We start from the raw sequence: 14,553 nt of genomic DNA, 5'->3' as shown, positions 1-14,553 counted from the left end.
CAAGTTAAAAAAAGTTAAGTGTGCTTAAGCTAGCTTCTTCCATCTCTTTCTGGTATTACAGTAATGCTAAGCTAAGCTAACCAGCTGCTGGCTGTGGCTTCAAATAGAACAACCATAAATGGGAGTGGTCTCTATCTTGTCACCTGAATCACTTTGCCAAAATGTTGATTTTCTTCCTTTTGTTCAAGAAAGGCATCTTGCTCATTCTTAATTTCACATAATTACCATGCAAAGCCACTACTGGGGCAGGAAACAGGCGAACTCACCTTGCTCCGACGTCAGTGTGTCACATGATGTGAAGCTGAGGGCCAGCAGAGTCAGAGAGGAGTAGAGAAGCCACATGGTTTCACTCCTTCGTAGACGTCTCACCTCAGCCAACAGCTGATGGATGGACAAACAGCAAAAGAGAAAGTCAAAAAAGTCAAATCCTGGCTGTGTTCTGTCTGCATAACACCCATTCCTCTAACTCTTAACGACAGCTGCACATAATGCATGGATGCTGATGCATATTTATGAGTCAGTCATAGTAGATGTGTTAATTTCGTGGTCTGATGTGGGCTTTGTTAGTGGCATATGAATTAACCAGAATGTCCTCCATTAGGAAGTGTAACTCTATAAAGTGTGATCATAGTCATTATCCTGTCCATCTGGTTGGCCTTTGACTGGGCCGCTGCAGCACACACTCACACACACACACAAACAGATGTGAATATGTTAAGTAGAGTACTCTTTCATACGCTGGCATACCCACACGAAAAAATAAAGCACACTCTGCTGCAAACAATCGCATACTGCATATGCAAGACAACAAAGCAACGTGCACATGAAAGTAAAGTCATTTACATGCAGACTGGTTTGTCCAGAGTCAAAGAGACAGTGGGGCCAAAAAACACAAACACATCTGGAGACTATTCCACCGTAGCCGGTTGTATTGCACAAGATGCTTCTACGTGGCCTAACAACAACCACACACACACACACTCACCATAGATCAATATGCGCGCCACGACTAAATAATCATTATATTCTGTCTCCACAGTCCCTTGGCTTTTCTATAACCCCTTATTCATTAACACACACAGGAATGCAAGCACATACACACAGCGCCCACTCCGACTAGCATAAACACATCCCATCTGACCTGGTCTTGCCCTCAGCATGTGTGAGGACCCCATAACTCTGCAGTGTTTACAGGTACAGCGGGGCCCTCAAGGCAGCCAGGCGAGCAGACTGTGTCTATGTACACACACCTGTCCCGTCTGCCAGGAGAAATGATCCCCACACTCCCCCAGGGTTGCACAATATGGTGCTCCTGGCCGGCTAAGGACATGGTGTGAATACCACACTGACCTCACTGCCTGCAGAGCGCTGCCAACAGACAATGTGGTGGAGGACAGTGTTTCAAATTATGTTCTGAAATAATGAGGATTGCTTCGCGTGCCCCACATTGTGAATTGCGCATTCAGTTTTTTTTAAGGGGGGGTTGCTGACTCAAGGTGTCGTGGCTTTTCTTTTTATCGTATGTCTTAAAGTGCCAGGTTATTATTTTGATAAAAGGGCAGGAACTTTGCAAGATCTTGTACAATCACTCTATGGCACAATTTACCCATGCGCACAATCATTGGACACAACAATGGACACATTTAAGGTGAAAGTAGAAAGCAAGAAGAGTTTAACGGGTGGAAAGTTAATTTAAACTTTAGACGGCGTCATGCCATTATTAAAGGCTTCATGCCACATCTTCACATTAATTAGTAAGTTCACACAGTACATGACACTTTCCACAGGCCAGAGAACACAGGCAAGGAAAAGTTACCACTCATTATTATTATTATTATTATTATTATTATTATTATCATTTGGCAATAATCCAAAAACAATTTAATTGGCTTCCTAATATGAAATACTATGGATGTCGCTCTTTCTGCTTTAGTCTGTGCACTCCATCCACAGCTTCATGGCCACCCAGCTGACTAGCGCAGATAAAGGCGAGGCAGTGCAGGGTTAGGCCACCGGGCCTTGCCGATGGGCTGGCGATGAGCCCGGTAAGCTGGCTGATCAGGTCACTGAGTACGGAGCAATACAGGAGAGAAAACAATGACAGATTTGAAAGTCTTCCAACACAAGATCCCTGCAGATTGCAGACATGTGCTGGCGGACTGAAGTGGTGACCACCAAGACTGTGACTCTTTATGTTCATTTAAAGACAACCTCCCTCAAATTAAGATTGAAAGCTGTTCAGTAGTTCCATGAGTCATTTTGGTCCTGGGTCCAGACCTATCTCCTATTTTCTAGCTGTTCCCACCACAGCTATCAGTTCCAGTACTTTATATGCCTTCAGTACATGAACAAAAGTGGCACTGATACTGCCCTACATAACAAAGGATGTAATTTGTGCTCTGTGCTTAGCAATTTTTGCTGTCACACATTTCATCATCATTGCCATCGCTTACTGAGCAACAGCACCAACACAAGCCTTGTAGAGGAACCCGCTCTGACAGAGTTAAATGAAACATGTCCTCTCTATGGTTTGACAAGAGAATTGCTTATTAGCCACCCAGACACGGATGATTAAATAACAGTGAGCCAGCAGCCCATGGTTTACACTTTTTTGTATCTGTATAAATGGGAGAACCTGGCATTAACGTATCAGCCATGTAATATATGAGGGTCCACTGCTTTTCCAGCTGTCTTTCCCAGCACACTGCAGCAAGATGATTGACAGACGTTTCACTCACAGGGTATCTGCTTCCAATTTACCCTGCACTATCTCACACAAACAATCACAGACAGAGTGGTTTTGGCGGGCTGGGAAAAAAAATTCTCCTTATAGGTCTATGGGGACATCAGATCCAACAGGGAAAGTCCTCTCTCACTTTTAGTGGTCACGTGGAGAATTCCAATAGAATTTAACTTGAAAGCAGCTATAACTGGGAAGGCTTGCATAATAAGTGGGCAGGCACATATGCATACATTTATTCATATACAAACTCAAATATGTGTGTTACAAAAGATACAGAATGCAATAATAATAATGCTAGTGACTATACTTGGGCTGTACTAAGGCCAAGCGGTGCTTTGAGCTACATGCTAACACGTAGCATAGCCTGTTAGCATTGGGACATTTTTTAATTAGCACTAAACGTGAAGTGCAGTTGACACTGGTAATAATGTCATTAGTTATCTAAGTATCTAGTAAGTATTTAGTTGCAAACAAACATATTGGACAAAGTAAAATTTTCATGTTGGCCCTAGAAGGAAAGTCAGGGGGTCACCAAAGGTCACAATTATTCTTGAGTGGAAGATGAGTGTCTGTCCCAAATTATATGGCAATGAATCCAATACCTGTCAAGACATTTCAGTCTGGAGTCTGGACCAAGTTAGTAGACCAACAGACAGATTGACGGTTGACATCAGGCAATACACTGTCATGTTTTCCAGGATTTGACAAATACTGTGCACGGTTGTGTCAGCCTACAGCAGGTATATGACCTGCTGATCTATCCTCTCTCTGACTTTAAATTTCTGATAGCCCAATGCTCACTTCACTGCTGAACTAAAAAAAAAAAAAAGCAAAGAGTCGAGTGGATGACACAATTTGCTGCAGGCGAACTGTGGATGATACAACTTGCTGCAGGCCCAAAACGCAGGAAGCAAGGATGTACGCGCCGCGTGTGCAGCCTGCAGAAGGTTGTGAGCAACACTAAATGTTTAGTTGAATTCAAGGACACACATTTGTAATGTCGACTGGGCTATGTTCCCCCTGTTGCTGCGGGGGGTGGGGCATTAAATTAGGTGAGCTGATCAGAAATGTCTCTCAAGAAGCAGCTCTTGGGTGATTGTAAATACATGCAAAATTGAGCTGTTCCAAATTTTGCCAGGGAGAGTAAAAACACAAAGACCTTTCAAGAACCCCCTAGGGTGTTTTTAGGAAGGGGGGTGTACTGACAGGATGCAAAGGCCAGCGAACATTGGATGGCTGAGTAATGAGCAAAGCAGATGTGTCTATGGCAGTCAAGCCGTTTCCTCCTCTGCACTTACTTTTTCTTCCCCGGGTTTAGGAAAGGAGTTGTGGGGTTCTGGATACAGCTTTCAGATCAGTGACGCGCAGACATTGCTTCGCTTCAGTGGAATCCATGTAGAAAAGAAAACCGACAAAAAAACTGTGCTGCTTGGGGGCTTTTGCATGACACTGGGATTGAATGCAAGGCACACAGATTTGGAGTAACAACGCAGCCACATTAGGTGTTATATTATGGCCTGTCTTAGGAAAATCATGATTTCGACGGCTGTTCATATTTAAATTTTTGTTTAAAAATCCAAAGAAGAACTAGAACAATACTATCATAATCTACCGAGGCCACTCAGAAGATTAAATGATTTCCAGTGGGAGAAAGTGGGATTGTCTTTAAATAACAGTGCTCTGTTGTTCAAACTATGATAATCCCACAGGGACTATGCGTGTCTGCTCAGTGATGAATTTGCAGTGAGCTCCTGGTTTTCAATTGGTCGTTGGCTATTATGCGTAAATTGCCATCCAAAGCAAGATTAAACATTTTGCAATAAACCCTCTGCAACAGTTTCAGCATAACGTTTACACAACGAACTTTCCCAGTTTCACGTCCAGCATCGCCAGCAGGACCACACGAGTCCATGAAAGTCTTACCTTCAACTCCGGATAAATCCACAAATTTGCGACCACATTAATCCTTAAAACAAAACTCGTGTATGTATCCAAGGAAAACTCAATCACATGTAATCCAGTGTAGGGGTTGTTTGGTCACCTTGACTGTTATTTCTTGAGGCTTCTTCCACGAAGAAAGAAAAGGAGAAGGGAACAAAAAAAAAACTTTGTGCAAGATTGTGCGTGTCCAACTTTTCCCCTCCCCTCTCTCTCTCTCTCTCCCTCCCTCTACCGCTGCTGCACGATCTGAATCCCAAGTCTCCCTCCCTCACTCTTTCTTTGCTTTTGTCGTTTATAACTTTTTTTTATCTCCCTCTGTCTGTTTCTTCCCTGTGTCTATCTCTCTGTCTCCCCAGCACACCCACTCCCCTTTCCCACCCTCCGTCTGCCCCCTTCCCTCTCTCTGTCTCTCTGGGAGATCCCCCAGTGCAATCTTTAGTTTAGTGGAATCACCTCGTCCACAGAGCTGGGACATTAGTTTGGGGCAAATCTCCAATATCTCCACCGAGATCTTCCGGGCCTTCACTCTGTACACCCCTCTCTCAACCTCTCCTCCTCACTCCCCCAAACTTGCTTCCATTCCTCAGACAAAGGGAATGGAAGCAAGACAAAAAACTTTGAACTATGGTGGCCCCTGCTGGTTCATTATTGAGAATAATTTACCCCATCAAAATTAATGAACTTACTTATCATATTTTACCTTTGATTGAAGTGGAGATCCAGTGCTTACACATCGTTTTATCACTGGGTTTTATTGCTTCCAATCCATAAAGTGGCCTCGGATGCAGCTCCTACCCATCCAGACACGTTTGTCTTAATAGCTGCATAAATTCCACCTTCATTGTCAGTAAGTAAATATCACTTATGTTTGATTTATACATCCTCCACCGCTGCTGTGGCCTGATAGGATACCGAGGAGTGCTCACATCCTCAAGATATTTATAGCTGTCGTCTGTGGAGAGGTCAGGCCCTCTGTCAAGCCATTATCTTTCATGCCCTCATTAGATTTAACTTCCACCTTGTAAAAAGAAAAAAAGTGTAAAGAGCATTTAGTATAGGTGCAACAACAACTTGGTGAATCCCAGCAAGGCCTCTTTGACTCGCTTATAAAAGGAACAAGGAAGAGTTTTACACCGCAGCTGTCCAGTCCTGATGCAACCTTTGAACTACACTTTCACCTCAACGGGACCTCTGTGAACTAACAGCATTAGCGGAAACGGGGTCATTCAGCTGCTGTCTGTGCAACATATCAAGTCAGTGCATGTGTGGGTGTGTGTGTATGTGTATGTGTGCATGAGTGTATACGTGCAGGTAGCACATTTACATGCAAGCAGTGAAAGGCTGTAAATTATCATTTTTATGTTCAACCAAACACCTTATTTTAAATTCACCGACAACTTAACTGTTAATGTTGAAATTTAAATACCATTGATTTAATAGCAGTGAAATAATCTGCCCTAAAAACCATCCATTATAAATTATGTGGTTTGAATTTCTATATTAGGTCAAGTGCCGAGAATTCAAGTGTGTGCAGTCTCCAATCCATCATATGAATGTGCCTTTAACTGGATCATATTTCTGACAAAACACAACCTGATAGGACAGGGGTCCAATTGGTTCCTTATCCTTTGCAGTCTGGAGACTGACATATATCTATTGGATGGATTTGCCATGAAATTTGTACAGACTTGTGGTTCCCTAAAGATGTATTCTAATTACTTCTAGCTTTTCCTCTTGTGCCACCTGTGGGTCCAAGTTTTCCGTTCTGATGAATGGATTGGGACAAGTTTTGGTACATGCATTCATGGTCACAAGATGATCTCTTGACTTTCCATCTGGCACAGCTTTGAGGTTCACTTTTGTGGCTCAGAGTGAAAAGCTCTCTCTTGACAGTTATTGGATGCATTGCCATGAAATTTGGCTCAGATATTCACATGCCTGTCAAGATGTATTGTAATAACTAAGAGGATCCCTTAGTATGCACTTCTGCTTGCGCTTGATGAATGTTTGGATAGCTTTTCGCGTCGCCAGGTTGTCCCACCCTTAAGGTTGCACCATTAGCTACTTTGAGTTGCTGCACTTATCACAGCCTAGCTAGCTCGTCACCGGTGTGCAATGAATCTTGGGATAGGTTGGTACAAGAGGGATCCACCCATTGGATCCCCTGTTGCTCTGGAATTGAAGGTCACATTTCTCAGCCGCGTTTGAAGGTGCCTTGGCAATGGGACTGGCTTATCACGTCGCTGTGACACGATCGTTCTTCAAATGCAGTCAGTTGCAAAATCGTCAAAGGTACAGTTGTCAGAAGCATCGATTGCTGATTGCCCAAGAATATGTCCTCACACACAACCATTGTCTCAGGTACACTTTGTCTTTGCTGCTTTACAAACACTCTTTCATCATAATCGACTTGTAGGTGTTTGCTTGATCCACTCTGTCATCATCAATAAATATCATCGATTAAGAGGCAGTGATAAATCTCTCTGCCAACGTTTTCTCCTTGGTAGCGATCGGTTTAAAACTTGCCAATGCATATAATTGCATTAATTAATTACTAGAACTTATCTTCAAAGTCGCTCTGAGCATTTGTGTGCGAGAGTGTGAAAGGATTGACAAGAAAAATGCAGTTATTTGAGGGTCTCTCTATTATGCATGAAAGGATGCTGCTACAGAGGCCTCCCTAGAGCTACATCTAGCGCTCCTCTACGCGTACAAGGAAATCAGGCCACGCAGTGGCATGTGACTACAGTCTCAACAAGAATGAATGTAAATGCTCCAGTTCACATCCATATGAGCCATTCATATCCACTCTTTGTGGGACTCAATTGCGATGACAACTCTGAGAGACGCGATCATAAATGCTTCATTGTATAAAAGGGAAACCAAAAAACAATTAAAGAAAGTAATTGCCATGAAGTATTTTTCGCCTGACATAACATTGTAAAATGCAGAGCCTTAAAGGAACATGGTGGTTGCTACGAAATTGGCCACGTCTCAAATCAATAGCTCTGCGGTTGTTAAAATAACTGACAGGGATCACAAGGCTACTGAACCTGCCCTGGTTAGACTTGTCCAAGTTCTACAGGCTTGGTGTGTGTGTGTGTGTGTGTGTGCGCGTGCGCCTGTGTGTGTCTGTGTATGTGTGTGTGTATGTTTGTGTGTGTGTGTGTGTGTACATATTGTGAATATGTTTGTGTGTGTATGGGTGTGATCCATTACAATCACACATATTGTGCATGGTGGGTGGGTTTGGCTGAGTTCCAGCTCTCGGCAGGGGAACATCTCTGAAAAGTAGGATCAATGAGCTAGTCAACCGGCATCGTATGGTGGTCTGAAAATGTTCCATGATTTACGAGATACGTGGCCTCGCTCTAACCAGTTTTATTCTGTCAGCAGTCGAAAGTTTCGCCTCACCTTCTGTTCAACTATAACTCCGCTCTGTCCCCCTTTTTTAATGCACCTGCTCCATTTTTGTGAGCAGGACACCACTTTAAAAAATGCTGTGGGTCTTCTGCATTTAAGCTCTCTTCAGTTCCTCTAATTAATAATGAACGGAAAGGCAATCCGGCCTGATTACTCCTGAGGACTTGCAGTTCAGCTTTGTGCTGCTAACCGACATACTGGCGCAAAGTGTGTCTCCGGGAGTCTCGCTGTGCTGAGACTGGAATGGATGAATGGATCATAGCTGTTGGAAAAGCCCACTAGGGTTTACACCAGGACTGGCCGCTCTCTGTCACGAGTACCCCTGGGTAGGAATCAAGGGAGGGCGTGGTCCATATGTCTGTGCACATGTTCCCTCACAGAACTATATTCCCACTATCTGAGACTCTCCATCTTCATTCTATCCTGCCCTCCTTTTCCATCCTCCCTCATTTATCTTCTCTCAACACAAACCTCCTGCATCCTACCCACCTTCACCTCCTCCATCCATAGTTGTAGTTATATTAGACGTGGACTTTTCTCTCTCTCTCCTCCCCCACTATTCCCTTCTTCTCACCGCTCTTTCTCTCCCTCAGTAACTATGTGAGGGCCAGGGAGTGGATAGATCCTGGCAGTGTCTTTATTGGCTCAGTTATTTCCACTGCATGCTCCGATGCTCCCCTAAGAGGATGAGGGATGGCATGGGAGCACTGGAAGAGAGGGAGTAGATGGGATGGGTGGAAAGACAGAAAAAAAGTATGAAAAAGAGAGACGCGTACCTTTCCTTTCCCCCCCCCCCCTTTTTTTTTCTCTTTTGTTGCAGTCACCTTGGAAATACAGTCAGTGAACCTTCACACATATATGGAGAAAGTCTAATACACGCTCCCACACATAAATGAGGAGACGATAGAGTCAGTGCACCAAGTGCGTCCCCGCATCTTCAGTGCAGATGAAGGAGTGGATTCTATTTCAAGCATGAGTGCCGATGTAAATCAGTCAATCAATAAGGAAAGACATAGCCACAAATGCTTATAAATGGGCAGTCCCGCATAACACGGCGTAGCACACACCAGTGAATTAGTGTGAGGGACTCCTGTTTTGGAAGTCATTAAAAGCTTCAGTACACTGTTGTGTACCAGTAAATACAACAGCCAACACTGGCTCTTGTTGACTGATAAAACTGAGGATTCAGTTTAGCATGAATAAAACAGTGTGTGTGTGTGTGTGTGTGTGTGTGTGTGTGTGTGTGTGTGTGTGTGTGTGTAGTGCTCCTCAGGTTCCTGGTCTGCATTATTGCTTCAATAAGCCATGGAATAAAGTAAAACTACCAGGCATTGAGCTGAAACGCTCCCACTGCTGCAGCAAACCGGCAACTTAAGTTACAGCATTGCCCAGCACCGAGCACATTTCGGATTTAAGAGTGGAGCACGGCGTCGTAATACGTTACTAAAGTCTAATTTGCCAGTTGTGACATTGGGGAGGAAGCACAAAATAGAGCACAATAAAGAGAGGGAATGGGATCCATAAAGAAAAGAGCAAAGATGGTCACTGAGGGAGCGGGGGAAGGGAAGGAGGCTTGAGAAAAGCTGAAGAGGGGAGTGCGTCTGCCACATCTTGCGCCATGACGACAAGCATGTGGAGCCTATTTGGCCAACTGACATATCCCCAACAACAGCACTTCATTTTCCCCTCCCTCCCTGCTCTCACTTTTTCCATCCAGACGAAAGGTTGGAAAGGCAGAGAAGGGGGTTGGATCTGTGGAATTATGCTGACACAGGCTAATGAGAAAGAAGAGAAGAGGAGGGGGGGTGGGGGGGAGACACAAAGAGACACAAACACAAAGATGGAAAGAGACCAAAAAGTTGTGGAGGATGTACAGTAGCTGCTGCAGTAGTTTTCCACTGGAGTCTGGAAAGAGTTGGTGTACTCCTCTCACTTGGAGCACTGGGAATCTTGTGCAGTCACATGATCACCAGGCCACGTCATTCAGAAGTTCATGGGAGCCCACTACATCCAGGACTTGACATTTTTTTCCAAACATGCTGCATAAACTCAACATGAGTCTTACAGTCTACATGCCAAATGCATTTTCCACATGGAAAAGTTAACACAGCCGACTTTCTTGTTCATATCATTTTCACTCTCATGACCTAACTTTAGCTGTTTTCAGACATAAAGTTCCCCTTTCTCTCATGACGAATGCAGGGGGAGATTGTCAGAGTCAGAGGCATTCACACCAACAGGCAAATTTCTGCTACATTCTTTGACACCTGGGTACAGGAGGCCAAGCAGGACATGGCGATATATCCGCCGTGGAAAGCGTTTCATTTCAGATTTCCAAGAGGAGTTACCAACGGATGCAGACAAATCATGTGACGTCTGTTGAGCGACGCGAAAATGTCAACAGACTAGAGCAGAGAGGAGATGATTTGATGAGGATTCCACAATTTGAAGATATAGGGCACTTTTAGTCAAATGCTCGTTGTGGTTTTATGCCCCGCCCCTTGTCAGATAGCGGTTGTGATTGGACGGGCAAAATCACATCCCAATGGAGGGGATCCAGACCGTATTCTTGCAGAATGAGCTCCCAGAATTTGTCTGGGTCATAGGCTACAACACTCACTCGCCGTGAATTTTCCAGAGCCTTTCCCTGAGTATTCTCACATGGGCTCACTCGGACAGAAATAGGTTCTGCAAACTGCCCAGCACAACACGACATTTGTGTTCTCACATACAGTCCCTCCAGAAAATTTCATGAAAAATGTGCAGACTTTAGTGCATGAATGTAATGTAAATGAATGAAAGTAATGCAATGTCTGAAAGCAGCTCATATCCGAAATAGTGGCACTCTTCTCTTTCCCTCACATTGTATTTAATCGACACATGTTTTCCTTCAATGCTTAGCCTCTGTCCGCTTGTTGGGGCATGCAAAGGTTATGCACATGCATGGATGTGTGTGGATATATCCCTATGTAATTTGATTCATTCCTTGTGAACATGACTTGTTGCTGATCACACCCGTGCCGCCACTGAGCCAACAAGCCTCTACCTGAGTCCCTACAAATCTTTGTCAACATTGTTCTGTCCAATATACACAATTAACTACTGCTGAGCAGACATCTTAGCTCTTTCATGTTCTCTAGACGTCTTATTTACTATAACTATTTACATGATCCAGTGTGTTTGAATTCAGTTACAAGTACATAAAAAATGCATGTCTTCTTTTTCATTTCTTCCTACCTTCTTTATTAATTAACTGAATTATGGGGAAACAGGACCAGGGGATCTGAATAATTATGGCTCTCATTTGATTAATCTTTACTCTTATGTAAAAAGGAGCTCATAAGAAATATTTGTGTTCTTAGAAACCATAATATTAGAGCACGATCAGCATAATTTCCAGTCCTCCGACGAACTATGTCCTTTGTGGTAAAAACGACCATATTGACTGTTTCTTGAAAATAGCGCCTCTACTGGTGACAGGAGGTACTGTGTTTATCTGCAACACAAACGCATGGTTAATGAGCTTGTAAAGGTAAGGGTGAGGGTTAGGGTTAAGGTGACATGGCAGATAATCAGCACAATTAATTAATTTTATTTAAATACACAAACTTGACGGACTTGCCACGTCCACCGCTGACCTCTAGTGGCCGTGTACATAACTTCTGCTAGAGGTCTGCGGTTAACCCTAAGCCTAACCACATACGATTTTCCGATGGAGGATAGTCTCTATCATTTTTACCTCTGCTGGTACCTTGATGCATGGGCAAAAAATGCTTCCCTCTGAGGTGCATTACTCTCCATCTGCACTTGGAAGTTAATCAATTTGTTATTGCTGATGTATGAGGCAGCCAAGAAGCTTGGAAAAAAAGTCTTCTTCACTTGTTCGCGCAGAGAACTCAGGTAGTGATGTCGTCAGTTCAAGGGCTGGAGACGGCCAAAGGAGCATTAAGACTTGGCCAAGGTCGGCTGTTGACACTTGCCTCCTAATTGCTCTGGGGCTGCACGGGCATGCAATCTGCTTTCAAATGCAAAACTGCACTTTAAGAGATTGGAAACACACCTGGAATACATATTACCATTTAGCATCACCCAAGATTTTCCCCTCCGTTTATCACCTCCGGTAGTTTATCTTGGAGGAGACACCTTGGCCTGCGAACACCTTGGTCTGCGAAAGCACCCACTGACCCAGCAGAGGCAAAACTACATTACCATGAAGATGAGTTTTACAAGACAATATAAAGAGGAAATGGAGGCATCAGCATGTCCTCCAGTGGTTCTGTAGCTAATTACAGCTGCTCATAAAGCACATGCACGGAGCACACACCACAGCCAGTGTCGGACTAAATTAATAGCAGCATGCTTCATGCCGTGCATGCTCACACACATGCATGCTTGCACTTGCGAGCACGCACGGAGTTCATAATCAAATCAATATGAGCAATATCAGCATTGTGTATCTCTGCTGTGTATGCCATAGGCCTGACTGTTATATCAGCTCCTGTAACCCCACAGGGATCCAAAACACTTCTTAAACGACTGCAAATAAAAAAAAGAGTTATATTGTGTGCAGCGTGTTTGCATAGAGGAGCCTTTACAAGGATGTAAAGGTGAATCATCTAGTGTAGATTCCACGGTTGGTTTAATCCCAGGCCAACGAAACAAACAGTGGGAATGTAAATCAGGCTAGATTTGGAGGCTTTTAGGCTAATCGAACTGTCCGCCAGGTAAACGAAGCTCACCAGGAGTTCAGGATCCTTCTGACAGCTGATGGTGGCAGGTTTAATGAAAGCGTTGGCTCATTAACATATGGGCGCAGACGGTGGCCCCGTGCTGTCCCTCCAAGGCTCGTTATCTCAACAGCTATCCACCACAGCCATGGCTAATTGGCTTCAGCGCACAGTAAAACTTCTGACGTTTTTAGAGATCATTAGAGCGGGGTTTGCTTTTGTTTTTTTTGGAACTTGCTAGCATGTTATCAGCAGGTCCACCTAAGCAAAGCATCAGATAACCTAATAACCCAATAACCTTAGAACACCTAATTCTCCAACCTAATGATGGCTCCTGAACAAGGGCAAAAGTTTGAGTTGGTAAGTGATGGGGAGAAAAACAGGCTCCTTTCAGGTTATTATTGTTATCATATTCATTTTTTTTACATTTTATCCATGCAGTTTTACAGTGGTGGTATAAAACCTGTGCAATATATCCAGAGTTGATAGAAACATCACATTTCTCTTCTGTCAGCATGTTACAAACACAATCACGTTTCTGTATCTTCAGTATTAATAGCTGTAATGAAAAGGAAAATAAGTTGTATGGTGCGGTTAGTCCATTGAAAATTGTCAGCACAACATAAACATAATTTCATGTGTAGGTTACACAAATTATCTGTTATGGGCTCTTTTGCAGATATTGTGCAGAAGTAGCTAAACTGCATCAAAAATGAGCTAAATTTTTGACATTTATTTTGCTGGTTATTGTCAATAGTTATGTCTTCTCATTTCTGTTTGACTAGTGTGACTGACCATAACAAATCTGATTAAAAAGGGCATTTTGCTTTCCTTTCGTTTTCCTTTTACAAGTAGAAAATAACCAAAGCGAAATAGGAGAACTACTGTTGTTCTTATTTTTGTTACTTTTGAGTAAATATGCGCCTGCGGGGCAGGGAGCCTCAGTGGGTATCTTCCTAGGCATTTAGAGATATAAATGTACAGATTTGTTGTGAGCAGAAACACAGACACACACAAACTTTGTACTGCCAAAATATCTGCTATGTGTAACAAGACCCCATCTGTGTAGCCATCCAGTGAACCAGCATCTCTTTCTGATTGTTTCATGTGTATTTCCTCAATCGTATGATTCAAAGATCGAGGATTAACTACCTAATTACCGGAAATAGACTTAATTCTGTATTTCCTGTCGCTCTACAGATCAACAGATAAAACACTTGTTGGGTGTGATGGATGGATGGATAGGAATGAAAGATGTTTGGGTCTCGTGAGTTTACAGGACCATAGGAACTAAGTCTGTGACTAGAAGCCCTCTCTGCGTCCTCTGGTTTTGGTGTTCGTTGCATCTCGTCAACCTTGGAGGTAATCATCCGTCACTGTCCCTACATGGTGTTAATCAGATGTGTTCATTTGTAATACTGCTGGGCTCTCAGCTGCATTTTCAGGCATGCTGCGACATGGCAATGTCAGCCTGTCAGTCAGTCTGTCAGCCCAACACTTTGATCTGGACGGTAATATCTAAACAACTATCGGATGGATTGCCATGACATTTCTAACAGACAAACTTTTCCTCTTGCGCAATTATCAGGTCAAAATTTCAGTTGGTCCAATTCCAAATGGCATTCCTAAATCGATTTAAAAATGTATCTGTCTTTGAGGGAACAGTCATAGTAGAGCGTAGTAGCAGCACAAGGAGACGGTACATTTTCTGCAGTATCT

General features: G+C 43.4%; 1 protein-coding gene across 2 annotated transcripts in view; it reads right to left on the bottom strand.

Annotated features, from left to right (window-relative positions):
- col16a1 (collagen, type XVI, alpha 1) overlaps positions 1-4,937 on the bottom strand; it is a 67,375-nt gene extending 62,438 nt beyond the window's left edge. The window contains exons 1-2 of one of the 2 annotated variants that reach the window (XM_047330059.1): positions 4,667-4,937; positions 267-381 (exon numbers count right to left, since the gene is read on the bottom strand). In XM_047330059.1, the coding sequence (XP_047186015.1) occupies positions 267-342 (76 nt within the window). In that variant the 5' untranslated portion in view covers positions 343-381; positions 4,667-4,937. The remainder of the gene's footprint in view (positions 1-266; positions 382-4,666) is intronic. The other variant, XM_047330060.1, reaches the window with a different exon arrangement.
- Between the last annotated feature and the right edge of the window lie 9,616 nt (positions 4,938-14,553).

This window comes from Scophthalmus maximus, chromosome 22 (assembly GCF_022379125.1).
Source record: "Scophthalmus maximus strain ysfricsl-2021 chromosome 22, ASM2237912v1, whole genome shotgun sequence".
NCBI classification, from domain to species: Eukaryota; Metazoa; Chordata; class Actinopteri; order Pleuronectiformes; family Scophthalmidae; genus Scophthalmus; species Scophthalmus maximus.
The sequence above is the reverse complement of the archived record's forward strand: the minus strand, read 5'-3'. Positions and strand labels throughout refer to the sequence as shown.